We start from the raw sequence: 24,495 nt of genomic DNA on the forward strand, positions 1-24,495 counted from the left end.
GATAAAATTTTTAAAAAAAATAAAAAGAAAAAGAAAACTTAGAGTTCCCTCCATATAATTGTGGTTTTTTATCTTTACTGAAGAAATGTTTCCACCATTCTCTTCCTATAAGCTTATTCATCTTTGTTTCCACAGCACACTAGACAGTATGACACCTGGAAGTTCTTCATGAAAGTGGACAAAATAAATGAATAATTTTTACCACTTAAAAAAAAAAAAAGTGAATGCCCTGCCACAGAGACAAGGTGGGGTGGGGGGGATGGGATGGGGGGAGGGATATTGGGATCATTGGAGGAGAATGGGCACTGGTGGAGGGATGGGTACTCGAGCATTGTATGACTGAAACACAAGCATGAAAATATGTAAATCTGTAACTGTACCCTCACGGTGATTCACTATTTAAAAAAATAATAAATTTTTTAAAAAGGAAAAAAACAATAAAAAAAGAAAGTCTATGTATGTGTAAGGTTTAAGAAATAACATTTCTATACTGCTTTCTTCCCAATGAGGCACTTACGAAGTTCTGAATGTAGAAAAATTTCAATGACTTAGGCAAAGGCTCAGAAACCAAAGAAAATGCATAGAAATGTGAACAACTTAATGTCACAGAACTGCATACTTAATGGTTAAAACAGTAAATTTTGTGTTTGTGATCAAATTATACTTTACTACAATAGGGGGGCATGTTAGTTTGGAGGACACGCCCAGTGTGCTCAGGGGCTAATCCTGCAGACCCTGGCAAGAGTCTGTGTGTTGCTGGGGGGGTGCATATGTTGTTGCTAGGGATGGCACTGGGGTTATCCACATACAAAGAAAGTGCCTTATGGAAAATGTTATTTTTTGAGGTGGAAAACAACTTAAAAAATAAAAATAATAAAAAAGTGCTTTACCCCTTGTACTATCTCCTTGACCCTCACTAATTTTTAAACCAAGAAAAATAGAATGGACAACATGCTTTACTATAGAGTGAGGCAACTGAATTTTTAAAAACCTTTATAACTTGAACTAGGCTAATATAAAGCATTAACTTTATTCAAAAGCTTAATCAACAGTTGTTTTATTTTGGTGCTTTTTAAAAAATGTTCTATTTTCTTATTGTCAGCCTTCTCATTGCCCTTCTCAATATGCCCTCATTTTCTACCAGTATTTAAATTTTTCCCTAAAATTTATTTATAAATGTATTCTCAATCAACATCTCAATAGGAGCACTTGAGAGCTGATTCTAAAAATTGCATGCAAGTGAAAGGGAACAAAAATAGCTAAGAAATTTATTTTAAAAACAAATTGGTAGAGATACATCATTTTAATTGTCAAAAAGTAAAGAATGGATTTAGATAAGGCAACACAGAGATAAAATATAGGTCAGGACATCTGTACCTATATGTTCAGTGCAGCACTGTTCACAATAGCCAAAGTCTGGAAACAACCCAAGTGCCCTAGAAGAGATGACTGGTTAAAGAAACTTTGGTACAGCTACACAATGGAATACTATGCAGCTGTTAGGAGAGATTAAGTCGTGAAACTTGCTTATAAATGGATAGACATGGAGAGTATCATGCTAAGTGAAATGAGTCAGAAAGAGAGGGACAGACATAGAGGGACTGCACTCATTTGTGGAGTATAGAATAACATCACATGAGGCTGACACCCAAGAACAGTAGAGACAAAGGCCAAGAGAATTGCCCCATAGCCAGAAGCCTGCTTCATGAGCAGAGGGGAGAAGGCAGATGGAATAGAAAAGGGATCACTAAGAAAATGATGGCTGGAGGAATCAGTCGGGATGGGAGATGTGTGCCGAAAGTAGATAATGGACCAAACATGATGACCTCTCAGTGTCTGTGTTGCAAGCCATAATGCCCAAAAGTAGAGAGAAAATATGGGGAATATTGTCTGCCATGGAAGCAGGGGGAGGGTGGGAAAGGGAGGTATACTGGGGATATTGGGGGTGGGGATGTACTGGTGGAGGGATGGGTGTTTAATCATTGTGTGATTGTAACCCAAACATGAAAGCTTGTGACTATCTCACAGTGATTCAATAAAATTAATATATACATATGTATATGTATATATTATATATATAGGTCAAGAGAACCAGAGACTAAGAAAGGACATAAAAACATCGAAAGGAAAATGCTGACACTGCTGAGTGGTGGAGAGAAGATGAATTTTTTCATCAAAAGATGCCAGAATCACTGATTAGTTTATGGGGGTTCACACTCAGCAGCATTAGGGGTAGGAAGAGGCAAATTCCAGAGGTATAGACTTGATAGTTTGGTTCTGGGGGATATCGGGTTCATACCTGGTAAGTGCTGAGGTATGAGCTCTTATGAGTAAGATTATTCTTGCATTGCAGTGTAAGAATAATCTAACTCAACAATCTTGCACATACGCTGTATGTGCTCTTCCAACTATCTCCCTGCCACCTCCAATTATATTAACTTTTAAAATAAAACTGGCAGGTAGAGAGCTAGCACAGGGGTTAAGGAGCATGTGGCCAACCCCAGTTCAATCCCCAGCACCACACAGCACTCCCCAGCATTGCTGGGTGCCGCCCCACTGATAGTAGATGCAACCAGAAGGTCCCAAATACTATCATCAGTGGCCCTGGAGCTCCTTATCCCCACCTCTGAACCACCAGGGTGGCCTGAATAATCCCCAGCATATGAAGAGAGTGTCATTATATCTTTTCTTTCTTTTTCTTTTTTTTTTTTTGCTTTTTGGGTCACACCTGGCAATGCACAGGGGTTACTCCTGGATCTGCACTCAGGAATCACCCCTGGCGGTGCTCAGAGGACCATATGGGATGCTGGGAATTGAACCCGGGTCGGCCGCATGCAAGGCAAACACCCTACCCGCTGTGCTATCACTCCAGCCCTAACAGTTTATATATTAAATGTATAACTACACACTCATAGAGCTGTATACACAAATGTGCGTATACACACACAAATATTATAAAAAGGCAAAAAAAGACTAATAAAAAAGTAATAGTAAATCTGTAAAAAATATTTCCATTTGTAAGATTGAAACATTTTATAATAACAGAGGTGGGGACAGAGAATAAGGTGTACAGATATCTACAAAGGAATAAGGATAAATGGTTTGTGACTCAGCAATCACTTTTTTGAGGTGATTTGGGCCACACCCAGATGCTCAGGGTTTACTTCTGCACTCTGGGATCACCGAGGATGGTGCCGGGGGACCATATATAGTACCAGGATTGAACCTGGGTCAGCCATGAGTCAGGCAACCTAATAGCTAGACTATCTCTCCAGTCCTTAACAATCACTTTTTAGGATTGAAAAACAAAAAGTCAAGAAAAAGTGATCATAAAAAAATGTACATTAAAACTATTATGAGACATCCTTTCACAAAACTGAAAAACATCTAAGCCTGGAAATATTTTTTTTATTTATTTATTTTTTATTGAATCACTGTGAGATAGTCACAAGCTTTCATGTTTGGGTTACAATCACACAATGATCAAACACCCATCCCTCCACCAGTGCACATTCCCCACCACCAATATCCCCCGTATATCCCCCCTTTCCCACCCTCCCCCTGCCTCCATGGCAGACAATATTCCCCATATTCTCTTTCTGCTTTGGGGCATTATGTAAGCCTGGAACTATCGAAAGTTTAAAATGAGATTCATGAATATTCCTAGACCTACTGCTGAGTGTAAATTAATTCACACATGTTTGCATGCAGGTAGTCATGCAGACTGAGGTGCGTTCCACCCACACACTATCCAGTCACGTTAACAAGTGATGGTTGATGCAGTCAGCTCACATAAACCTCAATGTAACTTTGAGCAAAAATATTAAGTCTCACCAAACCACATAAACCCCAAGGTACCCCGGGATTGGGCTGAGAACTCTGGGGTCTTCTTGGAGTGGGAGAAGGAGATTCAAGCCGAGTAACTGAAACTCATAGGACACTCAATGGGTGTCCCCTTTGCCCTGGCTGAAAATCCTATTTTCAGGAGGGGGTGGGATGAGTCCCCGCCCTGCAGAAGCCACACCCCACTGCTGCCACCACACCAGTGGTCTAACTGCATGGCTGCGCTCAGCACTCACCCCAGTTCTACAAATCCTAAACTTTCTAGATCGTCTAGGATAAGGCCGCAAGACACCTCAAATTCCACAGTATTGAAATAAAAATTCCAGTAGAAACACACCAAATTAGATGAGAAAGTAACACAGAAGCCAACTAAACTCAACAATAAACAAAAAACATTAAGACAGAAGGTCAACTGGTGAGGAATAGTTAGTATATCCTCAAAGACTTGACAACCCTCTGGTGAGATGTAACAATTCTCACAAATTTTCATTTTCTAGTGTATTTCTGATCATCCCTTTAGCCATATAGTTGTAGCATTTCAATATAACACAAATTATTGTGTGCCTGCTCAGGGCCAGGCTTGCAGTTTGACTGGGAAAATGTGGTCAGTGATGGAGGGAAGATCAATCAGGTCGTGGCACTGGTATTGGAATATCAAAAAGCCTGTAACTGTATTATGAGCAACTTTGTAAACAATGGCGTTTCCATAAAGTAAACAAGAGTATTAAGTCCCAAAAGAACATGGTGGCAATCTCGTTACATTGGGAGTTCAGGCTGAAAAAAACATCTAGGAAAGTTTATTGCTGAAAATCAGAATAGTGATTAACTCCTAGAAGAGCAAGCTGCCATCCAGAGTATGAGAGAATAGTTCTCCAAAATACCATTTTTTAAACATTGAATAGGGAGAATGCATGCCTAAGCAAACCCACAGGCTTCACTTGCCTGTTGGTGTGTACCATACATTTCATAAGAATATTACTTTTGTTCAGAAATACCACCAGGTGCTAGAAAAAGTTTTATATATGGCAAAAAAGTTTTTACTTGTTGAAGAAACAAGACCCTAACCATACCCTGAATATACTAGATAAGTATGCCGAAGAACAACTACAATAAAATTCTTTTTCTAAGTTAAAAATCCTTTTTGGAGGGGTATAATGACCTTTCTTAATATTTCTGTTTTAAGGGAAAATGTTAGTTTATATGACCAACAGACATATACAACTGCTTTGCAAATATACAACATAAAACTTCTATAAATTAGACATTCAAAATTCTCCTAAATCATGAAAATATATAAAAATTGTTATCCATACTAAGGCCATGGAAACCAAGCATGCTACTAAAATATTGAAAAATATATCATTGTATAATGATTATCAATAATAACTATATTTAACATTATTCATTATGAATGTTATATTAATAATTAAATGAAAAACATAAGATGGACAGAGAGAGATAATTTTAAAACCTCATGAACAGAATTAACCATCTTTACTATGCATTAATCTAGGTTTTAAAAATTAAAGACACAAAGTCTTTTAAATTACTTTTACATTTGAGGAGGAGGGGTCACACCCAGCAATGCTCAGGGGTTACTCCTGGCTCTGCACTCAGGAATTACTCCTGGCGGTGCTTGAGGGACCGTATGGAATGCCGGGGATTGAACCCAGGTCAGCTGCATGTGAGGGAAATGCCCTACCTGCTGTGCTATCACTCCAGCCCCTTATTTTTACATTTTTAAGAGTTCCTAGGCAAGCAATACAGTTCAGCAATAGAGTGTTTGCCTTGTATATATGACATCCTGAGTTTTATTCCTGGCACCACTAAAAAAAAAATTTAAAGTCTTTTTCATTGATATTGAGAGAGTTAAATGCATGCTCTGCATGTAGGAGGCCCAGGTTAGGTCTCCTGTACCACACAGTCCACTGGGCATTATTAGGAGCAATCCACACAAGAAAGAGTCCCTGACCACCACCAGAAGGACCCAAAAACCAAACCAAAAAAACATTTTTTAAGAGACTTCCTATGTCCTTTGAGTTACTTTGCTTTCTTTTGTTTCATTTATATATTTGACATACTCTACATTATTTGGGGCTTTGGGGCCACACCCAATGGACACCGTTGCTTACTCTCAACTACGTTTACAGACCACAGACTTCGGGGACCCTACATAGTTCCCAGGACTGAACTGGGGTCAACCACACGCAAGGCAAATGTCATAACTCCTGTACTATCACTTTCGCCATCTAACTTTATATTTTTAGATTTTTCATTTCCCACAGTAGGTGAGATTTGTGTGCAAACAGAAATTTCACCATCTTCATCCACATGCCCCCAATTCACTGTATCACTGTATCACTGTCATCCTTGCTCATAGATTTGCTCAAGTGAGCGCCAGTAATGTCTTAGTTCATCCCTGTCGCACTCAAGGTCAGGGGAATGAGGCCCACTATTGTCACTGTTTTTGGCATATCGAATACGCCACGGGTAGCTTGCCAGGCTCTGCTGTGCGAGATTCTGCATCACTCTCTTCCGGGAGCTTTGTCTTATAGTCTCTAGATCTTGGCCTTTGATGAGATTATATAGCATCAGGGAGCAGTTTGTGGGTGTGACTGCCAAGCTACTAGAAAACTGGGGATCTGGGTAGAGGAGGCCCAGTCCCAATCTGAGCAGGCTTGGAGATCTCAGCCACGGGTCCCACGTACCTGGGTTCCTCTACTGGTTCCTTCACGTATGAGGCTTGTCCGAGCATGTGGAGAGTGACCTTGAGCATGTCTGTGGTTGGGTTCTGGAGCTTTTCAGTTGCTGGGGTTCTGCTTGGGACGAGGAGAGAGACTCAACCTGCCCCCCTCCGAGGGGCACTGGTGAAGACAACCTGGCATGGGGGCTGGAGATTCTGCCGTGCCCTCCAATTAGGCCTTTTTTATTAAAAAGCCAACAATATTTTGGCTGTAGATACAAATGACTTAGTTCCCATTTTATTGATGAAGTATAAATTGTTGACTTCATTCATATTATGTAATGGCAACTGATTAAAAACATCAACCCTACAGACTAGGAAGTGTTTTAACCTCACTTATGGATCACCAGGGAAACCTTGGAGCTCATCCACACTTGGAATATTTTTCCATTACCATGTAACACAGAATCATAATAAACTCAGAAAGAAGATGTTTGTTATGACACAGCTTTCCCATTCCTTAAGGCATGCTTTTTAGCCTATGGCTTTGCCTTGGGTAAAACAATGTCAAATGGCTTAAAACAAATATAAAATGCCAGCCTTTTAGGTCAACTACTAATCCTTTTACATAGTCAGACACGGGAGCTAGTGATACAAATCAGATGGTTTCCAACTGGTTCTGGACATTAACAGTAGCTTACGAGGTGATAAGAATATATTTTAAAATTACATCAGATCATAAATACGATTTAATATTAAAATCGGCAGCAGCTCCCCTGTGTCTGAACAGCGGAATGGCAACCTAACAAGATAATCCCAGAGCTTCTGTGGGTCACAGAAAATTCGCTGCGGACACCCTGCTGGATGTACTCACGCATCTGCAACTTTAAAAGTGGGGAGAATTAAGAATATATTATTAAAAGCTGGGTTGTTTTTTTTTCCACTTGTGCTCATCTTTCAAATAGTAAGACATTTAAACAAGCAAGTGAGAAGAAATCTGGCTTATCTTGATGCTTTCTCCACTCCACCATAGGTCACCGGCTCCATGGCTCAGTCAGGATATTTAAATTCAGGAGCAATTCTGGCTTGATGAGCCCCTGCACTGCTGCAGGCTACAATCTTCGCACAGTGCCTGAAGGGTTATTACAATTGCAGGCATCTATGGAGGACAACAAAGAAGCCTTACCCCTTCCCGAAGGCACCTCATTAGCACTGTATAGGCTGCCAAGGGAACCGTCCAGCGTTCTCTGGGGCTCTTTTTTTTTTCTTCCTAAAATGAAGTGAAAGGAAAGGCAAAGAAGTTAACTGCACAAAAGATATTAACCCATTCCAGAAACAGGCACCGTTACAGATACACAAACTATCTGAAACCTCTTAATGTTCGAGTCAAAGCTCCAGTGACTACCCAACAATTCAAGGCCACTCACTGTATCATCCATGCATGGAGTTTCTTCTATTTTTATCCTTGTGTTATGTATGATCTTGAAGAGAGTTCCTCATCAAAAGCAAGATGGAAAGAACTAGGAAATGTCAACAGGTTCTCAGGGACAGAGAAGCCACCCCATTGATATCTGTAGATGTATACACAGGTATACTACCCAAAAGGCATCCTATTATCTGGGCTGAATTTCAAAGTACAGAATGTATAGTCAGGATGGTCCATAAGACAATGAGCCAAATAAGAATAAGCAAATGTGGTTTTCGCAGGTATTACTGTCATTGTATCACTGTCATCCCATTGCTCATCGATTTTCTTGAGTAGGCACCAGTAACGTCTCCATTGTAAGACTTGGTACTGTTTTTGGCATATCGAATACACCACGGGTAGCTTGCCAGGCTCTGCCGTGCGGGCGAGATACTGTCGGTAGCCTTGTCAGGCTCTCTGAGAGGGACGGAGGAATCAAACCCAGGTCAGACACGTGCAAGCCCTACCCGCTGTGCTATTGCTCCAGCCCATTTCACAGGTATGTTCATCTTAAAGATATAAGCAGGCCTGAGAGATAGTACAGCGGGAAGGGCATACTCGCCTTGCACATGGCCAACCTGGCTTCGACCCCCAGCACGCCATCTGGGTCCCAAGCACTACCAGGAGAGATTTCTGAGTACAAACCCAGGAGTAACCCCTGAGCATCACCAGGTGTGGCCCAAATACAACAACAAACAGAAAGACATCAATAACAACTCTCCAAAGAACTAAATGAGGGAACTAACTAAGAATACCCCCACAATCTATCAAATAAAAGCACAAAATAAATCAGATGCCACTCTGAAAGGTATGAGAAAAGGGCAACTAACCTTTTAAAAGGAAAAGAAATTAGTTTAAGAGAACATATTTATTTAAGACTGTCCAAATGGGCTAAGGAGACAGCTCAGTGCTAGGCCAGAGCACTGCTTTGCGCGCTGGACACCTGGGTACAATCCCCAGCACTAAAAGATCCCCTGAGCTTAGAGGAAGCAACTCCCAAATACTAAATTGGGAATAATTTAGCACCTCTGGGGAGAGAGGGAAGGAGGGACGGAAGAAGGAAATAGGGAGGGAGGGAGGAAGAGAGGAAATAATATGGTCCCCTGTTGAGAAACGCTGGTCTAGTCATTTAACATCAGGAGCTGATTCGCATTAAAAAAATTATTTTTTCCTAAGTCATCGCCCAATTTAGCTTCCAGTGTGTCACAACTTCTTCATTCCAACTCACTTATGCAAAAACTAGCAGATATTTCAACCTTCCTTCAACATCACTGGCCTCTGTCTAGCACTCCACTCCCCAATTCCCACCCCACCCACACATAGTCTATGACCCCCTTCCGTTCCAGGTCTTTGGGGTTCCCCAGCGCATCACTCTTTGGCCCACTCCTGCCAGAAGTTTCCAAGGCCGGGGTCTTCCATCTTCCCTTTCCTGAGGCTTATTTCCTCCAGGCTTGCCCTCGGGCGGCTGGGCCATTAGAGTGTGCCAGGTTCACAGAGAATCCTCCAGGACAGCATCTTCGACCCCAGTGACACGCTTCCGGCCTTCAGTTTCTCTCTGAAGGGGTCTATTCAAACTGTGCCCTCCCCCCACTTCACCCTATTTTTGCTCCATCATTATGGAGCTTGTAAAATTGGATCAACCAAACCCCTGGACTACTCTGTGACTAAGGCCACAAGGTTGTCACAAGAGAGAGAACAGCAGGTAGGGCACTTGCCTTACTGAGGTTCCATTCCCGGCACCCCATATGGTCCCCTGAGCACTATCCGGAGTGATCTGAGTGACTCATAGAACATGAGTCAGGGAAATATACGGACTTACAGTAAATTTCAACTTAATACAACGGAGTCTTAACAGTCCTTTTTCTCTAACCTTAAGCGGCTTTCAGTTCTACTTACATTTCCTTCCCTGAAATACTCATTTCTCTCTCCTAATTGTATTCCTACACTACTCTCATTTATGCTCTCAGTATCCTCTTACCATTCTCCATCTTCTGCACATTTAAACAAAGTATAGCTGGACATGTGAAAAACAAACACTGGGTTTGTTTTTCAAACATTAAGCAGTACCAATCACCATGTAGTTAATAGTCCATAGATAATTTGGGGGATGGGGGTAAAGGCGAAGGGGGGGTTGGGTTGGGGTTGGTGAGGCCACACCTGAGCTGTACTTAAGGCTTACTCCTGGTTTTGTGCCCAGGGATTATTCCTGGTGGTGTCTGGGAGATCATGCATGGTGTGGAAAACTGGACAGAGGTCTGAAAGAAGGTCAACTCTATGAAAGGCAAGTGCCCTAACCCTTGTACTATCTCTCCATCCCTTCCACAAACAACTTGACCTTAACAGGACTAATATCCTTTTTACCTCAGACCCTACATTAACAAATAATTAACACATATTTTGCATAGTAAATGGATTTGCAATGTGTTCTTAACAATGCAGAGAAAAGACAGTGCTACTAAGAAAATTATGAGAAAACATTTATATGACTGGAAAACTTCAATACTTTAAAATTTATATCACTTGTTTACAAGAAAATAAGTCTGTATGTGGATTTACTCAGTTCAAACCATTTTTCCAGGGGTTAATTTAATTTTCTTGGCATTTAAATCAGATGGCATTGCTCCCCTTCATAAAAGTACGTGATGACTTTCCCATTGCTCTTCAGATCAAGAAAAAGACATCTCACTTGGCTAAGCAGCTCAGTTTCATGGACCCAGGAACATAACTTCCTTTTCTGGCCAACAGTTGTAGATGTGGTCAAAGGTCCTGGCCACAGAATCATCCATTTATTTAAAAAGCTTAGTTTACATCCCATTAGAATAAATACCAAGGGAAAAAAACCTTCCTTGTTTAAAAGAAATAGGAATATTGATTCTGAGTGGTTCCATTTGTGTAAGAGTCTAGGAAATGCAAACTAGGCTAATAGGAGAGAGAGCAAATCAAGGGTTACCTAGAGCAGAGAGAGAAGCAGGAGGGATGCATTACACGTCTCAGGAAACTCTTGGAGGTAATAGACACGCATGTCTATTATCCCGGTTGTGGTGATGGCTTCAGGGGTTTATATAGGTATTAAAACCTAAATATATTCTTATAAAGTTAGTACTTTATTGTATGCCATTTCTACCTCAGTTTATGTGGGGTGCAAAATATAAGATACCCACAAATTAGAGTAGGCTTTATCTTGATATGAAGTCAGATTAAGTAACTGACCACTCTTCTAATGAAAGCTACTAGCTTTATTCTGACATCCTTCAACTGCCTCAGAGAGCTGACAAAAAAAAAACACAAAGAATTATCAAGTCAAAAGAGTATACCACTGCCAGCATGAAGGGATTAAACTCAGTTTGGGAATTTGCTTTTAGCTCTGAAGGCTTATAAACATGGTAAATCAGAGTTTTCATGTTAAAGCCATGAGGGTCAAAGTAACAGTAAAGCAAAAATAAACTCCCCACCCTAAGTTCAAAGAACTCTAAGGAAAACTACCTTTCATGAAACAACACACAAGAGGATGTTCAGTACAAGAAGTAAGTAGGGACGAAAAGAACTCCGAGTACTGGACAAGAAAGACCCACTCACATGCACTCTTAAAAAACATTCTAGTGTACATGTCTAGTAAGAAATAATTCTAGGAGCCAGAGCAGTAGTACAGTAGGTAAGGTACTTGCCTTGCCCTCAGCCGATCTGGTCTCTGAGGTCTGCCAGGAGTGATTCCTTAGTGCAGAGTCAGGAGTAATCCCTGAGCATCACCAGAAAGTAACCCCCAAAAATAAACAAAAGAAATAGTTCTAGGAAGGTGGAGAGATAGTACAGTGGGGTAAGGGGCTTACGTTGCCCTCAGTCAACCTGGGTTCGATCCCTGGCATCTCATGTGGTCTCCTAAGCCCTGACAGGAGTGATCCCTGAGCACAGAGCCATGAGTAAGCCCTGAGTGCAGCTGGGTGTACCCCAGAAAACAAAAAAAAGAAGAAAAAAACAGCTCTATTGTAAACACTGCATACTCTCCACACACTTACCCAGTTGGGAAGGGTAGAGGATGGGCAGGCCTCAGTGCCAGGGATGTGGTGGCTGCTGATGTTGCTGCAATGACTGGGGTTCCATACATTGCTGCAGTGCTAGCATTAAGTTTCAGGGATAACTGGGGTTGCATATCAGATTGAGGTCACCTGACCACCCTGCTCGCTGAGGTTTGACTCTTTCAGTTGTGGTGTTTGCAGAGGTGCTCAATGAAGGGAACACTTTTTATTTTGGTTGTTTGTTTGTTTGTTTGGTTGGTTTGGGGGCAATACCTCGTGGTGTTCTGGTCTTACTCCTCCTGGCTCTATGCTCAGAGAATCACTCCTAGAGAGGCTCTGGGGACTGTCTGGGGTGCTAGGGACTGAGTCAGCCACATGCCAGGCAAATGCCCTACTGGCTGTACTATCTTTCCAGCCCCGAGAGAGAGCACTCTTAACGTGAAGCAAGTTATAGTTGCAATGCTTACAAGGCCGGCTTCCTGGCTGTGGTGCTGACCAGGGTTTACACTCCTTCGTGGTGCTCATACACTCACCTGGTTGTGGTGTCACTGGAAATCACGGAGAGTGGAAATAACAGCCAGCAGAGCTACTAGGATCACACTCAGCATGTTGGTCACTAGGAATTTAAATTCATGGCCATATGCTTGCAAGGCAGGTGTTCGTCAGCCACTACATTAGTCTCGAGGTTCCAATAAGGTCTTGTTGTCGCTGTTGCTCTTGGTTGGGGGGCTACACCTGACAGCGCTTAAGGCTTAGTCTTGGCTCTATGCTTCAGTGCTTGGGGACCATATGGTCCCCGGGATTGAAGTGGGGTCGGCTGTGTGCAGGGCAAAGACCTTAACCCCTGTATCATCTCTTCAACCCACCTATATCCTATTTTTAATGATAAATAACTACTAAGTAAAAAAGACAAACTTCTACCTGCTCAATAGAATGACAAAACAGAAGTTATCATTTCTATTTGCTCAAATGTACAGAAGTAACTCCATAAATATAAGTAATTACAATAGCTATTTGTTTGGGAACTAGGCAGATGGGAGACAAAAATAGCAAAGAGATTTTTTTCCTGCATACCTTTCTTTGCCTCCTAGCTTTCTAACTTCATGAATGTGTTGTCTTCCAAAATATATAATAGCCTAAGAGTAACTTCGAAGATAAATATGTGCAAAAGCTTCATGGACATAATTAAATTACTGTAGTGAAGATAATTTTAATAGGTGGAAATGCCAATCTTGTGTACTGGAGGACGAAATACCATGCAGCAATGCTTTTCCAGCTGAGACACTGGAAAAGGCAAGTTTCAGTACAACTTCAAAACTGCAGTGGAAGACTGAAAATCATGAAGACATCAGTACTTCCCAAATTGGTATGCATAACCAATTCAACCTTTTTTTAAAAAAAAAGATCATCTACAGAATTAGAGTAGACAAGCTGATTCTAAAATTTATTTTGATATGCAAAGGGCCAGAAACAGTAATGGCATTATCAAAAGAAAAGATCTGCTATACTGTTAATAGTATGGAACTAAATTATTTTTAAATACTGAGATTTTAAGCAATTGTGATAGTCACCTTAAAAAGATGACTATTTAGAAAATCAATTTAAATTAGATATTAAAGATACTCAAGTTATGTAACATTCAGTCAAGTTCTAGAACCAAAACTTACATACAATGAAAGAATTTCCTGATAAAATGATAACTTATTTAAAACTCTCAGAGTATCACATGAAATAAATAATTCATAATTTACCAGCATATATTCAATAATATTCTAAAAAAACTTCATCAATTATTGAACTCGGTAGCACTCCATATTGTAACTTCAGAAATGAGATGTCAAATTCTGTAGCTGCAAATTCTCATGGCCATGGTAAGAGCTATATTTGCACAGAGTAGGTGCAAGTAGAGCTGAAATGGAGCTTTTATACTGAGAGAACTAATGACCTCCTCTTGCCTGGAGTCAAAAATGACAGCAACAGAGGAGTACTGGGGAGTGTGGGGATACTTTCGGTCTGCCGGTTTTTAAATATAGCCTGAGGAGCCAGAGAGAGAGTGCAGCAGGTAGGGTGCTTACCTTGCAGGAGGCCAGCCCATGTTCAATCCCTGGCATCCCACTCGGTCCCCGAACCCGACCAGAAGTGACCCCAGGATGAAGAGCCAGGAATAAGACCTAAGCATAGCCAGGTGTGCTCCTCACCCAAAAAAAAACCCTATATATAAAAAGTATACATATTCATATATATTTTTCCCCAGGATATAAATAGCCTGAGAATCTCCTACATTATAAAAGTAAAGAGATGCTGGGAAAGAGGGGTAGAGAGACAAGGATAGGTAGACAGAAAGACACTGAACACCTTCGCTTTCCCAGATGTAAAATTTTTCTTACATTCCTTAGGCATGCTCCAAGGGGCAAAGTCAAAAAACTTTTATAGGATATTAATATTTGTCAGCCAGGATATGTCAGAACATGTCAAACAGCAATAGACTTAATCAGACAGTCTCACCTGGGTGGCTACAAGATAGATCAGCTCCCCGAGGGCTGGTAAAAGGCACTGTTTTAATTTGCTGTTCCTGAAATTTTCCCTAATTAATTCAGTTAAGATAACAATTGCCTGAAAAGAGAAAAGAAATGTGTATTATTGCATATGTATCTCTCAGTTCTTTACACAGTACAAAAGACAAGACAAACTGCAAAACTTACCTTCCAACTAGTCTCCAAATTCTTTTCAAAACATGGGTATGGCTCCTAAACTACAAAGAACTCTCCCAGATGAATGTTAAAAAAAAAATCTACATACCATATGAAGAGGCTGGAAATATGGCTCAAGGAGAAGGCATGAGCCGAGCCGAGCAAGGTCTTGGTAGGATAGCTACAATAGCTGTCTTAAAATAGTCACATCCCGGAGGAATAGTTGTGGATGTATTATTTTTTAAAAACCATTTTATTCAGTTCTGCCATGCAATAAACTTCAGATGCTTAAAGTATACATTTAGATACATATGATGTGTGTACACAATTGCAAAATAGCCTGGCAAACTCTGTATCTCGCCCGCATGGCAGAGCCTTGGAAACTACCCATGGCGTATTTGATATGCCAAAAACAGTAACAACTAGTCTCACAATGGAAACATTACTGGTGCCCACTTGAGCAAATCGATGAGCAACGGGATGACAGTGATACAGTGATCACCATAATTAAGAGAACAGCTCCTTTAAGTACTTCCTCAAGTTCCCTTAGTGACCATCTCATCTGCATTCAACTCCCTCTTCTCCCCAGACAGCCACCAATTTGCTTTTTGCTGTTAACTGACATCTTCTAAGGCTCGTGTAAATAGGATCCTATAATATGAATATGACTTTATTTTTTTTTGTTTTTTTTTTCTATTTTGCCTTTTTGGGTCATATCCTGCTATGCTCATGGGTTTCTCCTGGCTCTGCACTCAAGAATTACTCCTGGTGGTGCTAGGGGGACCACATGGGATGCCAGAGATGAAACCCAGGTCTGCTGCATGCATGGCAAATGCCCTACCTACTGTACTATTGCGCCAGCCCCTATCTGGCCCCTTTCACTTAGCATAATGCACTTGTGATTCAGCCATGTTATAGTAATAGTTTTTTACTACTGCTGACTAATATTCCCCTGTACAGATATACCACAATGTGTAAATTCCCCAACCCCTCCTTCACATACAAGTTCATCATCTAAGGCTTTTAGGAGGTTAAAGGAATCATGTAGGGACTGGAGCAATAACACAGCGGGTAGGGCGTTTGCCCTGCACGAGGTTGACCCAGGTTCAATTCCCAGCATCCCTATGGTCCCCTAAGCACTGCCAGGGGTGATTCCTGAGTGCAGAGTCAGGAGTAACCCCTGTGCATATCCAGGTGTGACCCAAAAAGAAAAAAAAAAAGGAATCACGTAAATCAGATCAGACTTTGGCAGCAACTCAGTTCTATAATGTTTCCTTTTCACGCCTACCTTTACTGAGCCACAGTATCACACAAAGCATCTAAAATTAACAATGTTCTATACAGAACTGAGTATAACAATACTGGAGGAGCTGGAGACATAATTAAATCACAGTGCCTAAAACTTTTTTAAGTTTACAAGAAAATCAAAAAAATATTCTCTCATATTTTGGTCTACGAAAATAGCAGTTTGTTACCAGTACACCTAAACAAAAATAATGGCTTAAGGAAATTATCCTAAACAGAAAATAATAATATAAAAACGTTATCCCAGCAAGAATGAAGCAAATTCACAAGTAAAAATATAAGTAAATAAAACAGATTTTCCTTCTATCAAGTTTTTAAACTATGTTTGATGGCTGAAGCAAGATATTAAAAGGTCTAACTAGGAGCTAAATAAATATATTTAAAGGACTAAATGCATTTAAATATAAATGTTTAAAATGACTATATTAAAATTAGGGCAATTAAAGGACTGGAAGACAGATAAATATATTTTCACCTAAACTGGTAAAATACAGGTACCAACAAGCTGTGATAAATTTTGTATAATTCTATAATGGCACATGCAGAATATTTAGAACGACCACTACATATAGAGACATGTTAAAAACACTACAAAAATCTAAACAGTCTCCCAAAAAGTTCAGTCACTCATGAAATCAGAAAAACCAAAAAGCAAATGAAAAACAGAACAACGGAGCCGCTGAGCATGAATCGGACCCTCTGCGCCTAAAGACTTTGATTCCAAAGATGTAACACATTCGGGCATCCAGCGCAGCATCCGATAGCAATGCACTGGGACACCAAACTGGGCTACAACTCTGTGCTGCCGGGGGTGGATTTTTTTCCTCCCCACCCTGTCTTCCTGCACGGAAAGCGGCGGGCTGGCGGCACCCACGTGGCAAGCGCCATCTTCTGTGACTCCAAACCCACAGGTAGTCGGATTTTACTTTTGGGGCTCCCAGGAACTCATGGGAAGGGGGCGTAACCGGCACGCCCTCGGCCCAGATAAATCCGGAGCTGCTGAGCGCGAATCGGACCCTCTGCGCCTAAAGACTTTGAAATCAGAGACTTCTTACAGCAATGCACTGGGACTGTGAGCTGGGCTATGTAATTTCTGGCAGAATTTTCCCTGGACTTTATACAGAAATCCAAAACCTCGCGGACGCTGCCGCATCCGCGTGACTTAACATTTATAATTGTCAGCAATGTGAAATGGTTCCATTTGAACAGGTTTGACTTGGGGGGGAAACTCCAAATAATAACAGTAAGTTTTTGTTGAAATATTGAAGGTTTTTAATGTAGCAGCCACCTCTGGACTGTGAACTAAGCAAAAACCCCACGCTGGCCGACGCGGCGTGGCGTACACCATACTATGAGGCACAGGAAGGGGGATGAGGGGGGAAAAGAAAAAAAAAAGGGAAAAGGAAAAAGAAAAAAAAAGAGAGAGAGAGAGAGAGTTATGTCAACTATAGTGAGTTTTGTGTTGAATTATGGAATGTAATCAAGGTAAAGAAAAAATGAAGTGAAATTCATTAGTTATACAGTAGGGGGTAGGGGGTGGGGGCGGGGGGTATACTGGGGTTTCTGGTGGTGGAATATGGGCACTGGTGAAGGGATGGGTGTTTGAATATTGTATAACTGACATATAAACCTGAGAACTTTGCAACTTTCCACATGGTGATTTAATAAAAATTTTAAAAAAAAATAAAACTTTCAAAAAAAAAAAGAAAAACAGAACAAAGGAAGCTTAGAACCCCAGAGGGCTGGGGCTGGGGGGAGGGGCACACTGGGACAATGGTAGAGCGAAGCAGATACCAGCACAGGAGAGATTGTGGTGCTGGAATGTTTTATGCATAAAACCCTGCCACTATCAGTACTGTAAACCATGGTGTCTAAAATAAAATAAAAAGAGCATGAAGAGGGGCTGGAGCGATAGCACAGCGGGTAGGGCATTTGCCTTGCATGCGGCTGACCCGGGTTCGATTCCCAGCATCCCATATGGTCCCCCGAGCACCACCAGGAGTGATTCCTGAGTGCAGAGACAGGAGTAACCCCTGAGCATCGCCGGGTGTGACCCAAAAAGAAAAAAAAAAAAGAGCATGAAGAGAAAAATTAAGTGATATACTTATGAAGCTGAATCACTTATACAAAGTCCATGGTGATGTAAAATGATAGTCACTTTGGAAGATAGTTTGGCTGACTGTAAAAAAGAGGAAACAACAACAACAATAATAATTTTTTAAAAAGCTACTAGACGTGCAACCAACAGGACCTAGCAACTTCCTGGTTCCTGAGAATTTAGCTTTGAGAGACAAAAACTCATCCCAAAACTTTTACATTAAGGTTGATAACAGCTTATTTTCCATAACTGTCACTCAAAAACAACCCATATGCCTTTTAAGAGATAAATGATTAAATGAACTATAGTAAAACCACATCACTAAATACTTCCCATAAATAAAAAGGAAAAAACGAAGGGCTGGCGAGATAGTACAGTGGGTAAAGTGCTTGCCTTGCATGCAGACGACCCAGCTGCAATCCCCCGTACCACCTATGATCACCTGAGCCCACCAGGAGTGAGCCCACCAGAAGCTCAGTGAGGAATAAGCCCTGAGCACCCTGAGTATAATCCCCCTCCCCAAAAGGAACAAACCATTGACCCATACACAACCCAGATGAAGCTCCCGAGAATTAATCTAAAAGAAAAACTCCAGACCCAAAAGAAGGCACATCCTATAATTCTATTCCTAGAACATCTTCTGAATGGCCAAGCTGGAGAGCATGTACATGGTGGTGTCAGGGCACGTACGAAAGAGAGGTGGGTGTGGTCAGAGGAAAAAACTTGAGGAACCCTTGTGGGGCTGAATCTGTTCTGCTTCTTCCCAAAATTAGTGCAGTAACATTGTCATCCTAAAACACTTAACTCTTTATCTGAATTTTAAAAGAAACTATTCAATTTCTTAACTGTGTCCATGGACCCAGTTGTGCCATTGTACTACAGTTTTTCAAGATGTCACCAATCCAACAAATACCAAATACAGTTTCCACGGTATCTCTCTGCATATTTCCCACGTACTCAAGCCCAGATACAACTTTCTGCTTCACTAAATTAGTGGCAGGGATCTGTAACATTTCTCTATTTCTTAATCCACTGGCATTTTGTAATCTGTAACCATCACTGGAAACTTAAAACATTTTAATACCACAACCCTTAAAGAAATAAAACAATTTGAACTGTCCTGAGCAGAAGAGAAGTGGCTATGAAGAGAACCCTTGTGCCATAAACAGACCCACGACTTAGCATCTATGACCACAGTGCCACAGCATCCCAGTAATTCACTGGCCTCTTTTACAGCAAGCAACAGTACATAGCAGATGTTTACCTGCAATTAAATTTGTATCATTTTTTATCGGTTATTTTCAGATTCTAAAGAATCGATATTAAGAAGAAAAATCATTAGAATAAACAGATACAGTACGTGAATGACAGTTACTAAGAAGGATAAAAAGCATGTGTCGACCTAAGTGCAATGACGTTTGAAAATGCCAATACTAAACAAAATGAAAATGGTAAAATAGATTGCTGAGTTCTTCAGACCCAGAAATCCAACCAATATGTGGGTATTGATCTTATTCATGTTTTCCTATAAAAATTCACTTGGCTTTCTAACACTGAAATTAAAAGAGATTAAAATAGGATTGTGGGGCCACAGACAGCAAATAAATGCAAAGAAGGCATTGTCTTGCACACCACTCACCAAGGTTCAGTCCCATGTACCACATATGGTCCCCTGAACACCGCCCAAAACAATCCCTGAGCACAGAGCCAGAACTAGCACTGCTAGGCATGACCTAAAAGCCAAAAAAAAGGGGGAATTGAGGGGCTGGTATGTGGGTTCAAATGGTAAAACACCATACTGCTTGTATGTGTGTTCCATCCCCAAGACTATTTGGCCCTGATCCCCTTGAGTACTGCTGGGTATAACCCTTAAGCATAATGATAAGGAACAGGGAAATAGTACAGTGGTTAGCCCAGGTTCAATGCTGGAATCACCTGGGCTTCCAGGCATCAGCAGGTGTGATACTGGAGGTCCCCCAAGCACTGACGGGTGCTCCCCAGCACCACAGGCCTGAGAAGTGATGTTTCTCCGGCCTCATCACTAAGCTGGTTGAGCAACACCAAGAGGGGTCCCAGGACTCCCTTAACACTACTTGGGAGGCCCAAAACAAAATAAAAATTAGCAGTAATAAGAAAATGATACATGATACATAATTCCAAGTAATACCACAACTAAAGTGTGTGACAGTCCACCTCCACCCCCAGTCACTACAAGAACAACAAAAGCCAAGGGAAGAGGGGAAAGAGCAAATAAAATTTTAAAAATAGAGACAGGGGTCCAGGGATGGCTCAGTGGGAGGGCACCTGCCTTGAGGCAGCCTTGAGTTTGATCCAGTTCCACAGGCCAGTGCAATCCTAGTGGCATGCCACTTGTGATGCCCAACACCACAAGGGCGTGTGATCTCCACTGCACTACAATCAAGTGAGTGTGAGCGCACCACTAAAGTGTGACCGCCGCCCCCTCCACCCCACCCCCCCCCCACTGCCGCAACATCAGCAATGCAGTCAAGTGTGCAAAAGCATCACTACTCAGCAGAGGGCCTCCAGAGAACACCTCGACCAAGTGTGTGAGGCCCCCGGTCTAGGCCACAAGAATGCCAAGGAGGGGGACACAATAAGAAACGGTAAAGTCTTTTGAGGAAAGCTTCTGTTCCATGTTTCACAACTGAAAAATGTCCCTGAATGGCGGTCTAAAAGCACCTCTCGGAGTGACATCTAAAAACTGTCTTCTTGGCACGTAAATAACCCTTAATCTCTGATTTTCTGCAAGATGACAGGGCAATGGCATTCATACTGGCATCTGTAGCTGGGTATACATACACACGTGTATGCCTGTGCACACAATGTATGTATCAGGAATTCAAATTTCTCCCACTGCTCTTTATTTAACAGGCATTTAGGGGCCAGGGAGAGGAATCACAAGGCTGGAGCACCTATTCCACAAGCTCTTTGTTCAATACCCAACCCTGCGTGGCCCCAACCCCACCCACAGCAGGACCCCAAGCACCACTTTGGATGCAATCTAACAAAAATAACAAAACAAACCAACAAAATTCCCCTCAGCCATGTAAACGCTCTAATAAACGTCAGGCACACAGAATACTGCTTCAATCCAGCAAATTAGAGCTAGCTACACAGAACTAGTATTATTTACTTCTACTATACTAATAGCTAATCTCTTCAACTCTCCTCAAACAGCAGACATACAAAGGAGGCTCATTTTAAATTGCATTTTTTTTTCTGCTTCAGGGATCAGCTCTGATTAGTCGTGTCTTGTGCAATTCTTTCCATCGCCCATTCTCTTTCCTTTTCTGCTTTCATCTAATAGAAAATTAAATGTGATGCTTTGCTAGCTTCCTGAGGATTACTAAATTACATCACACTGAAATATATAAGCCTCATGGCTGCTACTCTAAAAATATTGCAACGAAGAAACATTCGGTGTCCAGGTAAGTGAGCGTAGAAAATGAGAGTAGAAAACAGAAGTTGAACGTTGTTCTGCGACATGTCAGGTAAGAAATTAAATGAATTCTGTCATTATAGGAAATTAGGAAGGATGCCTTTAAAGAATTCTTTGATGTGAGAGGATTCATTTCTCAACCAAGGCGGTTCAAAAGTGGCAGTGCCCCCAAAGGACATGTACTTAACAGAGGGACAGGTGGGGGCGTAACAGAGCAAATCCGGGATGGACGGCTCCTTCATGCTACACAGAGGTGACCTGTCAGTGGTACGGGTACGCTGGCTGTCCAAAGAGTCCCAGAAAAATAAGTCTAAGTAGGGAAGTACCACAGAAATCCAAGGTGACTAATGATTGGGCGGGGGCTGGGGAAGCGGGCCTGCTAGTAATGAATGGCCTCAGTCTGGGCTGTTTTCTAGCCTGAACAAACCACCAAAGGAGATGCAGTGCAGGTGTGTCAGATGCCCTCTCTGGAGGCGGCCTCAGTACTGTGATGAATCCCTCAGTGTAAAACCTATGGAGGAGTTCCAGAGAGCGAGCACAAAAGTGAAGGGGCCTGCCCTGTAGGTGGCCGACCCTGGTTGGATCCCTAGCACCATATATGGTCCCATGAGCACTGCCAAGAGTGACCCCTAAGCACAGAGCTAGGAGTAAGCCCTGAGCACCACTGGGTGTGGCCTCCATCCAAAAACTAACTATGGAGGAGGCTACAATGAGGCAGAAGGGGCAAGTACAAAGCACTTTCTGAGGGAAATAAAAATAAAAACCCTAAGAGGGAAATCTAAACCCAAACAAGAGGGAAGTCATTTTCTGAAGAACAGTAGCATTTTGACAAATGGCCATCAACAAGAAGTAAAAAAAAAAAAAAAGAAAGGGAAAGAAAAGGAAGGAAGGAAGAAAGGAAGGAAGGGAGGGAGGGAGAGAGAGGTAGGGAAGGAAAGAGAGAAAGAGAGAAAGAAAGAAAGAAAGAAAGAAAGAAAGAAAGAAAGAAAGAAAGAAAGAAAGAAAGAAAGAAAGAAAGAAGGAAGGAAGGAAGGAAGGAAGGAAGGAAGGAAGGAAGGAAGGAAGGAAGGAAGGAAGGAAGGAAGGAAGGAAGGAAGGAAGGAAGGAAGGAAAAGAAGAAAGGAATTTTAGACAAGGTAAAGTTGGCATTCTTTTCCTCAAGACAAACCCACCACCCTATACCCCTCACACCCCCTGACTTACAAAGGCTGGAGCTTGAGTCTTCCAGGATATTGCTTTACCTCCTACGGTGCCTTTGGTTACTGAGCACTTCTCAGTCTTCCTGTCCATGAAGGACCTCAGCTCTTGCTCACTACTGTACCCTTTCCACCTGTAGTTTTGTCATTAGCTTTAGCAATGTGGACACCCATGTGGAAGGTACAGGGACAGTCTGAGCATGCAGTTCCTTAATAGCAAGTCAGAGCCTGGCATTTTCCTCCTCCTCAACTCAGCCACTCACACCTACTCATGCCCATGACAGTATCTTCAATTTTCAGAGTCTAATATGCCTAACCTCCTCAGAGCTCTTCAAACCGTGTGATCCAGAAAGTTTACACCCAAAAAGACCATCCAAGTCAATGAGTTCACCACCTTCTCACAATTATTTATCTGTTGTCCTACTGAGTCTGGGTTCTGGGGCCCAACATGCGAAACCATACAGTAGAGCCTTACACAGTAGGGTTCTGAGGGGCCACTCTCCTACCACTTAGGATCACCCCTTCCCTTCTCTGAGACCTCATATAACTAGGCAGAACGACCAGCTTCTATTAAGTTCCTTATCACAAACTTCTTTCCCAGGGACCCCTTCTTTCTCTAAGCCAGCTTTCCTGTTCCAAGAAGACAGCTTGTATCTTCACCTCTACCACAAATTCCCAAGCAATTCATTCTCCTTTTTTTGTAGTAACAAATGTAATCGCCATTATTAAAAGTCATTAGCGGGGCTGGAGCAATAGCACAGCAGGTAGGGCATTTGCCTTGCACGAGACCGACCCGGGTGTGATTCCCAGCATCCCATATGGTCCCCCGAGCACCACCAGGAGTAATTCCTGAGTGCAGGAGCCAGGAGTAACTCCTGTGCATCGCCGGGTGTGACCAAAAAGCCCCCCCAAAAAACAGTCATTAGCTAGAGATCCCTAGTCCTCACTAAATGCCACCCTCCTCATCTACTTTTATTAATCTTTTCTTCCTGTCAGAATAGATTAAGTGTTCCGTCTCTAACCTAAGGTCAGTCACCCAAGGTCATTCCAGCTACCTTCTTGAGGCTCATAACATCCTTAGTGATGTTATCCTAGCCCTCTCTCCAATGCCTCCCTAGATGCATCTTTCCCATTAACATTAAAATGTGCCTGCCACTCATAGCCAAGCTTCCTGATCTACATACACATTAACCACTTGCTTCCCTATGGCATTTCCTACAGCCACTCAGTCTGGCTTCTATACCATATAAGCAGTTCTTTATGAGTCACTAACCCCCATTTGCCAAATTCAATAGAAATGTCTCTTTCCAACTTAACTCTCAGAAACAAGAAAAAGACGACCACCTTCTCCTTTATAGCACACGGTCCTTTCTTTCCAATCACTACCACAGTTCCCCTGAGCTTCTTTCTTCAGCACTGTTCTTACACAATCTCTGTGATGTCTCTTCTTTCTCTGTTTAATGCCCTTTGTCCCTCATAAGGCTTTTTAGGATGGGGACAGTTCATGTTTTACTTATCCTTGTATCTGCTGTACCCACCTCATTGCTTGGCTCAAAGACATGTTCATTAAATGACGTTGACTAGATGCAAAAATTACACACTGACCTACATACCTAATAATCACACAAAATTAACTCAAAACAAATCATAAAACCCAAATCAGTTAAGTATTTTATACAGAAACATAGGAGAATATCTTAGACAAACACTTCAGAGAAAAAAAAAGATAGATTAAAAACTTT

At 41.7% G+C, this 24,495-nt stretch overlaps 1 protein-coding gene across 1 annotated transcript in view; it reads right to left on the minus strand.

Moving 5' to 3' along the window:
- The window catches only part of ULK4 (unc-51 like kinase 4), a 575,532-nt gene that overhangs the window by 478,312 nt on the left and 72,725 nt on the right, over positions 1-24,495 (minus strand). The window contains exons 18-19 of the mRNA XM_004614546.2: positions 14,510-14,617; positions 7,713-7,796 (exon numbers count right to left, since the gene is read on the minus strand). Of these exons, the coding sequence (XP_004614603.2) occupies positions 7,713-7,796; positions 14,510-14,617 (192 nt within the window). The remainder of the gene's footprint in view (positions 1-7,712; positions 7,797-14,509; positions 14,618-24,495) is intronic.

The sequence above is a fragment of the Sorex araneus genome, chromosome 4 (assembly GCF_027595985.1).
Source record: "Sorex araneus isolate mSorAra2 chromosome 4, mSorAra2.pri, whole genome shotgun sequence".
Classification (NCBI taxonomy): Eukaryota; Metazoa; Chordata; class Mammalia; order Eulipotyphla; family Soricidae; genus Sorex; species Sorex araneus.